Genomic DNA, 10,962 nt, shown 5'->3' with positions numbered 1-10,962 from the left:
AAGGAACAAACTATCTGCCCAGGGAAGCACAGAGTATATCAAAGGGTACGCAGCTCCACTGCCTTGCAGTTGTATTGCCAAGATCTCTAGAGAAGAATCTAAGCTGGGATATATAACCTGAGTCAAACCATATGTTCAGGTTAATGCTTACACTTTAAATTAGGAGCTTGATAAATGATGTGGGCCTTGCTAATGACTATACCCTTGAAGAAGAGCCAAAATATGGAAAAGAGTGGAATATCTTGCCCCAGATGGAGCTAAAGGCTGGATAATTGCCCAAGAAGCAAAAACTGGGTGTTGCGATCGAGATGGACAAAACTATGGTTGAGACGGACAAAAGTACAAGACAGATTCTTCTTTAAAGCAAGTTAACACCAAAGCCCCAAAACAAAAAGCCCAAAATACCCCACAAAGCCCTTATTGCGCTCCTCCTTTGTTCCTTTATACTTTTTCTAAAGGGTGTACAGATTTTCCAGACTGCCTACCAACACGCCCCTTCATGTAGGTGTTCATACATCACATGTTCATGGCAATGAACCCTGGCTCTTGCCAGGGTGGAGAAGTTAATATGCATAAGCTTAACACGCAAGCGTAGTAAGATAAAGAGTTCAAAAGTTCAGGCTCCCAAGCTTTCTAGTATCTCTATCCACCTAAAACTAGTTCCAAGTACAGGGTTAACAGTTCTTCCGACATGTCTCTTTTCTTATTGGTTCAGAGTTGCTATGCACTCTTACTGTGGTCGATAAGCTTGCTTATCTTGCAGCTCCTCCTGTTCTTGCTTGCTCTCTCAGGGGTAGTTTGGAATCCTTTCAAGGTCGAAGTTGTTCCTTCCCAGGGCCTCAGTCCAGCTGAGGTCCCCCCACAACTGGGGAAAAAGTAAATGTTGCTGGGGGAGAACATGACCACCAATTCAACTGGACAAAATGGTTAATGCAACCCATCCCCTCTCCACGCACATGTGGAATCCATGCTCCACCTTTTCCTCATCTCTCATGGAAATAAGTTTGAGAAGAACCCGCCTCTTCTCATCTAGTATGCAAATCCGCAGATAAAGTGAACTTAAAAGGCAACAGAAAACTTTTCTGGGGGTGCAACCCCACTAAAGATTACCAGACCTGACACAATGATGGAACTCGTGTTGATGATCCAGATACTCTGACTCTTTTTCTCTCTTCCTTTTCTTTTACTTCCTTCCTTTTCTTTCTTAGAGGTTTATCAATAAGAGGCCATACTTCTTGCTATGCTTTCCCAAGATTAAGTTGTTTCTACCACAAGTAAAACATTTTAACCGGTCATTTGGTGTCATTTCACCTTAATTTAACCCAAGGGGATCACAGATCATTTATGATTCCACGCGTTTCCGGTCTGGCTTGTAACAGCCCTCGAAAGGCTCATTGCCATATTCTCTGTCTGCTACAATATTCATTTTTGGCTTTCTGGGCTCTGTCTTCAAATGCACACTCTAAGAGAAGCACGCCCGTGGAGCACCTCATCTGCCCAGTCAGAAGGGGTTCTGCAGGCATCAGCGATGTCGCCCTGGAGAAGAAGGCATTGCCTGAGATGCTGGTAGGCCTCGAATAAGCTCCCATCGTATGTAGGTGTTTGCAAAGTCATTTGTGACCGATTAGGTGCTACAGCAGGAAGAGGTCTGTGGGTTGTGTGGGTGTTTGTGAAGTCCTGATGCCGTAGTATCTGATAGGCCAGGAGCAGGTACATGGCAGGTTTTGATGCTAAGACATCATCTGCGGCTGTGTGGCTGTCCTGGGTTGAGTGAGTGGTGGGTTTTTTTTGGTGGCAGTGGAGGGGGCTATCGGGGCGGCCCCCTGGGAGAAGCTTCTCGAAAGCTCCCCCAGCTCCACGTCAGCTCCACTTCTGTTTGGGAAATTGAGCCAATCGGCTGCGCTCTGCGATAATGTATTTAAGAAGGGACGTGGTGACGGGCAGTCGGACTTGTGAGGAGGAGTTGCTGCAGCTGCATGAACACCAAGGTCAGTGGAGGAACAGGAGGAAGAAAGGAGGGGGGAGGTGTGCCGGAGCAGAGACCCCTCTGTATCCTGTGGTGAGATGGCAGGGCGGCCCCCCCTGCCACCCATGAAGATCTACAGTGGAGCAGACACTGATTTATGGTCTGTGGCTTCCGCCTGGGCAATCTAGGTGCTGTGCCCGAAGAACGCTGGGGTCTCGTGGGAAAAGGCAGCCCCACTGCTGTAATTCAGCACTGGGAGGATCGCAGCATGCGGGGGTGTTCCACGCCAGAGCAGCTCGGGAAGGGCTGCAGCTGTGGGAGGGAATCCAGTCGGAGAAAGTTAGTGACCCATGACGGAGCAGTGTGGGGAACGCTGTGGCCCATGGGAGGAACTCATGTTGGAGAAAGTTTGTGGAGGACTGTCTCCTGTGAGAGGGGGACCACGATGGAGCAGGAGGAACAAGTTCCGGAAACTCCATTCACCAAAGATGAAGGAAGTGGCAGCGCTGACTGCACCCCCCATTCCCTGCCCCCGCACCACTGGGGGAGGAGGTAGAGATATCGGGAGCAGAGCTGAGCCCGGGAAGAAGGGAGGGGTGGGGGAGAAGGTGTTCTCAAGATGTGGCAATGCTTCTCACTGTCCTACTCTGTTATGTGTTGTTGGTGTCTGTAATAAATGTATGTTCTTTTTTCTTCCCCTAACGAGTCTGTCTTTTGCTTTTGACCATAAAGGGTGATTTTTCCCCATCCCAGTCCTATCTCGAACCCCAAGCCTGCCTCTCTGTCCTTTTATTGCCGGAGGAGAAGGGAGAGAGAGCTGCTGCATGGTGGTTGGCTGCCGACCAGGCTCAAACCAGGATAGGCCAGGAGTATGCACATGGCTGTGCAATAAGCTTGTGATTTCACCAGTGCTGGAGTATCTTTAAGTCAAAGTGCGGGTGTACGGCTGGTGTGGGTGATTCTATTATCATCAAAATAGCATTGAGACCACACACCCAAATATTGGTTTTTGGAAGACACATCGTCAGCAGTCGCCCATGCACTCATGAGCACACGGCAGTAGAACTAGGGGGGTGTCAGGTCGCCATCACCGATGGCACCCCATGGCCGTGGGGCTCGGAGCAGAGTGGCTGTGCACATCTGAGGGGCATCACAGGGAAGAGGAGCTGTGAGGCTGAAGGATCGATCCCTGCAGCCCTGGCTGGAGCAGTTGGGGGGTGGGGAGTGGCTCCGGGACACTGCAGGGATGTGTCTGGACACAGCGCCAGGAGGAAACCCCAGCTGCTGGGCTTCCTTACCCTCTAATTCCTGACTATTTGCCCCAATATCCTGGTATCAGAGCAGCCAGCTGATAATTAGCTCACCCAGATGGCGGCTGAAATAGTTTCACATTTCTCACCACTCACTTAGAGACAGGGATCAGCTGGTTTGTGACTCATTTGCGATTTCCATCCCTTCCCCATCTTGTTCTCAGTGACTGCGCTGCTGCAGAACAGGCTGCCTTTTGATTCTCAATCCTGCTCCCTCTTAGGAGAAGCTTCTTCCTCCCCTAATAACATGGAGAAAACATCTGCCACACAGAATAAGGTGGTGGAGGTGCCATTCTGTGTATCCGCCACTGATTGGCTCTTGGAGGAGAAGGAAAAAGTGTAATTGTTAATTTTCTCTGTTGGTTCCCAAAGTACAGGGGTCACACCAGTGAAGAGCCCAAATACCAGAGTAAGCTCAAGGCCAGTGGTTTTCTAATAAATCTCCCAGGCAAAACTCCACCAAGTGCTAGGGCACAGCAAACTGCAAAATCCCAAACCAGTCTTTAATATGTACAGCAAAAAAGGGCGCATGGCACAGATCAGATAAACAAATATTGAGAACAGGTAATGACCAGCAACTATTAAACAGGTATGAACAATTCTAAATTTCTTTAATATGCTCCGGTCTAATCTGTCGTTATCTCAAATGCTTTGAGCCCCACCTTAGGTACTAAAGATGAATGCCATGATTAAAAGACAAGGCTAAGCTCAGTGGCTCCCCCACCCAGTGGGATGGGGGAAAGAACTAGAAGGGTAAAATTGGGAAAACTTGTGGGTTGAGATAAAGACAGTTTAATAATTAAAAATTAAATAAAATTATACAAAAAAAAAAAAAAAAAAAAGAAAAGAAACAAAAACAAGTGATGCAAAAACCCCCCAGTTACTTACCACCAACCAACCCATGCCCAGGCAGTCCCTGAGAAATAGCAGCACTGGCAAAGCTCCCTCCCAGTTTTCTTGCTGGTCATGACATCATATGCTATGGAATATCCCTGGGGTCAGCTGGGTTCAGCTGTCCCGGATGTGTCCCCTCTCAGTTCCTTGTGCCTCCCAGCCTCCTCGCTGCTGGGGTGGGATGAAGGAGCAGAAAAGACCTTGACTCTGTCTCAGCGCAGCTCAGCCGTCATGGAAACTTCCTTGTGCTATCAATGGCGTATCCAGTATAAATCCAAACCATTGCCCCATACCAGCTACTGTGAAGAAAATTAACTCTATCCCAGCCAAAATCAGCACAGTCCATGAATAAAGAACTTAAAAATTATTATGCCAAATATTGACCCCTGGGTACATCACAAGTGACTGCCCCCGGGCTGGACTTTTAGTCCCTCATCACAGTTCACTGGGTTCAGCCGTTCAGCCAGTTTTCAACCCCCTGCACTGTCTACTTCTGTAACCTGTACTTTGTCAGCTCGTCTGTGGGGATGTTATGGGAGACGGGTCAAAGACCTTACTGAAGTCAAGATCAACAATATACACTGCTCTCCCCTAGCCTAGGAAGCTAGTCATCTCATCCTGGAGGGCTCCTCCAAATCACCTTCTTGTCCTTCAAATGGCTGCAAATGCTTTCCAGGAGGATTTTCTCCATCACTTTCCAGGGATGGAGGTGAGTCTGGGTCTTCCTTTAAGCATTCCGTGAAGATAGGAGTGACATTTCCTGTCTTCCAGTCTTCATGAACATCTCCCACAACCACAACAGCGGGGCTACCTTTTCCAAAAAGACCCCAGCGTTCTTCAGGCACAGCACCTTGATCATTCAGACAAAAAAATACAGGCCATAAATCAGTGTCTGCTCAACCGTAGATCTCCATGGGTGGCAGGGGGGACTGCCCTGCCGTCTCACCACAGGATACAGGGGGGTCTCTGCTCCGGCACACCTCCCCCCTCCTTTCTTCCTCCATTCCTCCACTGACCTTGGTGTTCATGCAGCTGCAGCAACTCCTCCTCACAAGTCCCACTGCCCGTCACCACGTCCCTTCTTAAATACATTATTGCAGAGGCGCAGCTGATTGGCTCAATTTCCCAAACAGAAGTGGAGCTGACTTGGAGCTGGGGGAGCTTCGAGAAGCTTCTCACAGGGGGCCACCCCAATAGCCCCCTCCCCTGCTACAAAAAAAAAACCCACCCCTCACTCAAACCCAGGACATCATCAAACCCTGAAAACTTCAGTATGTCTTCAGCCTGATCCTCTTCCCTCAACAGTGCCAGAATAGGCAAATATCCTATTGTTGGCAGTTGAAAGAGTGTGAAGATCGGAGCTGGTGTCAGTCCATGTATTTCCTCCTGACAGTTGGGGATGCCTGCAGTAATGGCAGTTAGTATTCAGAGACTAGAAACATAACAAAAAAATATAACATAGGCTATGTATATTCCTTATTTATAGGTATGCATGTACGTATAAATATATTCTTTGCTATAACAGGCCAAGGATATAAAAATATTTCTATATATTTTTAGTATTTGAAGAACATCCTATATTTTTTATATAACAAACCAAAGAATATTCATACCTTCAAAGATTATAAGTGACACCTTAAATGAGTACCTTAATCAAAATTAGTACCTTAAATCAAAATCACAGATGTGATTACATAAAACTTTTCCTCCTTCCCATACATCACATGGTCAGAGTGTTTGTAATGACCAAGACTGGGAGTCCAGGGATTCTTAAAGTTTCTGTGATTCCCTCAGGTTAAATGAAGGTGAAATGACACCAAATAACCAGTTGAAATGTTTTGCTTGTGGTAGAAACAACTAAAACTTGGGAAAGGATAGTAAAGAATGTGGCTTCTTATTGATAAATATATAAAAAAGAAAAGGTAGGAAGTAAAAGAAAAGGAAAGGAGAGGAAGAGCCCAGTTCACCACCCCAGGTTCCAGCATTGCCTTGGGTCTGGTAATCTTGGCTGGTGGGTGCACCCTGAGCAAAGTTTTCTTTCTCCTTTTAAGTTCTTCTTATCAGATGATTAGCATACTATTCCAAGAGAGGCAGGAATTCCACAAACTCATTTCCATGAGAGACAAGGAAAAGGTGGGTCATGGGTTCTGCACATGAGTTGAGGGGGGATGGGATGCACCAACCCCCTTGTCCAATTGAGTCATGCTTGCACACCACACCACACCCCTCCACCCCTCCCCTTAGTTTTTGCTTAGGTCCATCTGATGCTGGTCATTTCTCTCTCTTATCAATCTTTTAAATTGAGCATATGGTTTCACTCAGTCCACGTTTCCCTCCTTTGAGGCTTATCTAAGGAAGTTGGCAATACAACCGCGAGGGAGTGGAGCTGTGCACCCTTTAGTATTCTCCCCGCTTCCTTGGGCAGCATTCCTTAGACTAACCACAAAGGCCACAGCTTGTCAAAGTTTTCTGTGTCGATGAATGATTGGGGCATTAACTCCTTCGGTTCCTTACAGTGTTCCTGGCAAAGAACCTGGTTTGCTTGGTGGGAGCAGATGCCAGTTTCTCAGACCTGTAGCTCATCAGGTGGGCTTTCCTCCAGATGAGAGAGCCAAGGGGGAGGCATGAGCAGGACAGGACCTTGTCTCCATTGTCACCAGGCACAATGGCCTGAGTGCAACCTGTACAGCCCAATTGCCAAAGCAGTGAGGATTGGATGGGAAGGGTGGGGTCCAGCTGGAAGGGAAACGCCATACAGATGGGAGTCAACAAACAGAAATGGGGGGGGATAGCCTGGGCATGGGTTCCTGGGGCCAGTGCTGATGTCTTTGGGTATCTGCAACATCTGCATGGAGCGCAGAAACGTACCAAAAGGATTCAGTGTTCAAAGAAAGGACATGAATTGTGCTGGAAAAAGAGTTCCCCCACTTCCTTGCCCATCGCCAACAGGATGAGGAGTGCCTCTGTCCAGCTTGGGCTTGGACCCCCAGCACTTTACATTTCAGTGTGAGGCTCCCAAGATAAACTGTGATTCACATCTCTTGTTCACAAGAGCAACAGCACAAATGTCTGTGCCCACTGGGCCTCCTCCTCCTGCCTTTCCAGCCTGGGCAGAGGCAGAGGAGATGGTTCTCCCACAGTGAAGTCCATTAGGACTGGAAGGAGTCATGTCCACTGGTTCCCTTGGCTAGTTAAGGAGAAAATGAGGCCCCTGTTCACCTTCCCTGAGGAGAGAGGAATCCTCTCTGGAAGGACATACTGGCTGCTTTGCTGACTTCAGCTCCAAAGAAGCCAGGCCCCTCCACCCCAGAAGGTCTGAGGCTTCCTCATTCTATGGGAGCTGACACAGGTGCTTTCATCTGAAGGGAAGTGAGGTGAATCCCATTTCTGGGGAATCTCTTGTCCTGCTCACAAGATGCAGAGATGTCCCTGGTTCAGTTGCCTTGCCTCAGTTTACATCATGTTTCTGGGGTTCAGCACTGCCTGGAGCTGTTGACAGAGACTCCACCACCTCAGAGCTTCCGCCCCTCCAGGGAGGCAATTATGTTGTTCTTAGTCTCTGCAAAGCCTCAGGAGGGACGTGCTGCAGGAGGATCCTTTAGTCTCCTTTCTGCTATAAACCCTGGGACCCTTCAGCAAACAGGGACTCTTCAGGTGCTGCTGGAGACTCATCATCAGAGCAGATGTCACCCCCTTCATGACAAGGACTGCAGGTTTGTGGTGGATGTGCTAAGGGTGGGTGAAGTCTGGGTGTTACTAGGCAATCTGCTGGGTCTTTGAACAAGAGAAATGAGAGCATAGAGACCTGAGTCTCGGCCTTGTCCTGTTCTGCATGTCTTCCCACCCCAGCTCCTGCCTTCCCTGAGCCCCTGGCACCGCACAGCAGAGATCCCAGGGACAGCCCTGGGACACTCTCCCACCTTGGCTGGGTGGGTGAAGCATTTTGGCAGGCTGTGCGGGACCACACTGCCTGTGCCCTTCACTTCATCTCTCACAGGGATATTTCAGCTGTCTTTTGTCCTAGTTGTTCATCTTATTGTTTTTGGTGGTGGTGTCAGTTTCCTCACTCTCTCAGACCTATGATCATGTCAGGTTCGTTCTCCAACTCTCAGCTTTCTCAGCCACATACAGTGGAGAGGCCTGGGGGTATGAGTAAGCCTGAGTAGCTTTTGGCAAACTCTCAGAATGGTTCCTGTGAGTGTCACCTCTGGAGGACATGCCTACCAGCCCAGGAGGGGGGTTTCATACCCTTGGAGGGAATGGCTGTTGCAAAGATCTGTGGTTTTGGTCATGAGATTTCTTCAACCATGTGCTGAGGCATGTCCTGGCATTGCCTATGTCCCTGACCCCGATCCGGTACCACCTCACCCCCCAGGCACACTGGGGACAGCCTTCTCAGTACCCCACTTTCTCAGGGAGCCCCACAGATGCAGCTGGCCATGGTGAGGTCCTGCCTCTGGGCTGGGATTTGCAAGGAGGCAGTCCCAAAACCATCAGGAACCACTGCTGAGGAGGAAAAGACATGAAGCAAATGGTTCTGCCCAGCAGCTTTGCACCACAGCGTAGCTGTGCTTGGAAGCCTCCTCAGGATATCATCTGGTCCTAAAAGCAGGGTCAGGTAGAGCAGGTGGCTCAGGACCATGTCCAGTTGAGTTTTAATATCCACAAGGATGGAGCCTCCATTACCTTTACAGGGAACCCATTGCAGTTGTTTGTCCACCGTACCTTTAAATGGAATGCACCACTGAAAAGAGTGGTTTTTTCTCCTTTCTTCCTCCCATGCTTTTTCCCTGCACGATCTCTCCCATGTGGCTCAGTTGACTCCCAGTTATCCCTTCCCAATCTTTTTTTTGATCACCTCCTTGCCACTTTTTATGCTACATTTTGACCCACAATGTGATTTTTAGCATGCTCTCTGGCAGTCCCACAGCACAGTCCCTTGGTCCTCTGAAGCAGTAACTCCCGCTCTGCCTTTTCTCAAAGGAAGAAATTGGCCTGTGGGGTGGTGGGGAAGCAGTGGGATAGAAAACCTTTCTTTCTCGTGTGAGTGTTCCTCAGCTTGCGATGTGCCCAGCCCTTGCTTTGGAGGAAGGATGGTGCCTAGCACATCTCACACAACGGGCTTTTCTGATCGTCAAGACACATAACATGTCTTCCAGGGCGTACCCACAGGCATGTGAATTCTGTGTGAGCAAATGCATATCATAGATTTATTCCACAGTGAGAAAGAAGAATTTCTGTTGGGCAGCTCACCTCTAGAGTCTGTGGTGGGTCTGCTGGGATGAGTGTTCTTTACGCATTAGGAAGGACATTTATTTTCTGCTTTCACTAGGCGCAAAACACATAAAGCTCATGTGAAGAGAAAGATGTCCTGCACAAAAAAAGATGTTGAAGGTAAACACTGAAATGTGTTTCTTTCTCGTAGACCCTCTTTGTGGCAACTGAAGAAATAAAAGACAAACAACACCGCATGGCCGAAGGGGAAGATGGCAATGGGACATCATCTACAGCTTTTGTGCTGCTGGGAATACATGATGTCCCCACGCTCCAGAAACCACTCTTTCTCCTCTTGCTTATGATCTACTCAGTCACCATGGTTGGGAACATCCTCGTAATCGTGCTGGTGGTGGCAGACCAGCATCTGCACACCCCCATGTACTTCTTCCTGGGCAATCTGTCCTCTTTGGAGGCCTGCTACAGCTCCACCATCCTGCCACGGCTGCTGGCCAGCTTTGTGACGGGGGACAGCAGCATCTCTGCACGTGGCTGCATGGCTCAGTTCTACTTCTTTGCTTCCTTTGCGACTACTGAGTGTTACCTGCTGGCAGCCATGTCCTACGATCGGTCCCTGGCCATATGCCAGCCTTTGCTCTATGCAAGCCTCATGACCTGGAAGGTCTCTTTACGCCTGGCAGTTGCATCTTGGCTGTGGGTTCACTGCTGCTGGTGGTTGTCACAATCTTCTTATCCCAGTTGCAGTTCTGTGGCCCCAAGGCAATTGACCACTTCTTCTGTGATTTCACCCCATTGCTGGAGCTTGCCTGCAGTGACACCAGAGCAGTCACAATTGTTTCTTTCATCTTTGGTATCTTGGATGCAGTTTTTCCCTTCCTGTTCACACTGGTCTCCTATGTGTGCATCATAGCTGCCGTCCTGAGGATCCCATCCAGCACAGGCAGGCAGAAGGCCTTCTCCACCTGCTCCTCTCATCTCACTCTTGTCACCATTTTCTATGGCACCATCATCCTTGTCTACATGCTGCCTAGAAGAGCCTCACTGAGGCAGCTCAACAAAGTGTTCTCCTTTTTCTACACCATCCTCACGCCCCTAGTCAATCCCCTCATCTACAGCCTGCGGAACAGGGACGTCAAGGAGGCCTGCAGGAAAATGTTCAGGAGAGCCATGACCTGCACCCACAGCTACCTTGGTGAGTAGGAAAGCTCCAGATACCAACTGGGTGCTCAGATGTGCATGCCACTGAGACTGATTGTGGAGTGGTGGAGGGGGAAAGCAAAAGGTCCTTGTAGAGAAATCTTATTGTTCTGAAAGCAATGCTGGAAACGTCATGGGTTGGCTTTTTCCTTGATAATAAACACCTTGCTAGCCTTATGTGTGGGAACTGTTGAAAAATCGAGGTTTTATTTTCTGGAAGAGATAACAAAGTGTATTTGGACTACCCTGAATATTTGCCAAGGGCCATCATGAGTGGTTCTTTCTCACTGTGGTACACATTTCAAAAGCATGAACCTTGCATGTCAGCCACTAATGAAGGTTTACTTTCAAGTAGCCAAG

General features: G+C 48.7%; 2 protein-coding genes across 2 annotated transcripts in view; both read left to right on the top strand.

Annotated features, from left to right (window-relative positions):
• The window catches only part of LOC122153101 (olfactory receptor 1013-like), a 4,837-nt gene extending 1,218 nt beyond the window's left edge, over positions 1 to 3,619 (top strand). Inside the window, exon 2 of the mRNA XM_042789207.1 lies at positions 3,498 to 3,619. Within this exon, the coding sequence (XP_042645141.1) occupies positions 3,498 to 3,619 (122 nt within the window). The remainder of the gene's footprint in view (positions 1 to 3,497) is intronic.
• Positions 3,620 to 9,640: 6,021 nt separating this feature from the next.
• On the top strand, positions 9,641 to 10,605 carry LOC122153100 (olfactory receptor 1013-like). The gene is given in 2 exon segments (XM_042789206.1): positions 9,641 to 10,097; positions 10,100 to 10,605. Coding segments are annotated over 2 exon segments (963 nt in total).
• Positions 10,606 to 10,962: the final 357 nt, after the last annotated feature.

Source organism: Tyto alba, unplaced genomic scaffold, assembly GCF_018691265.1.
Source record: "Tyto alba isolate M040663 unplaced genomic scaffold, T.alba_DEE_v4.0 Super-Scaffold_15, whole genome shotgun sequence".
Classification (NCBI taxonomy): domain Eukaryota; kingdom Metazoa; phylum Chordata; class Aves; order Strigiformes; family Tytonidae; genus Tyto; species Tyto alba.
Note: the sequence above shows the minus strand (reverse complement) of the source record. Positions and strands in the feature narration are given on the sequence as shown.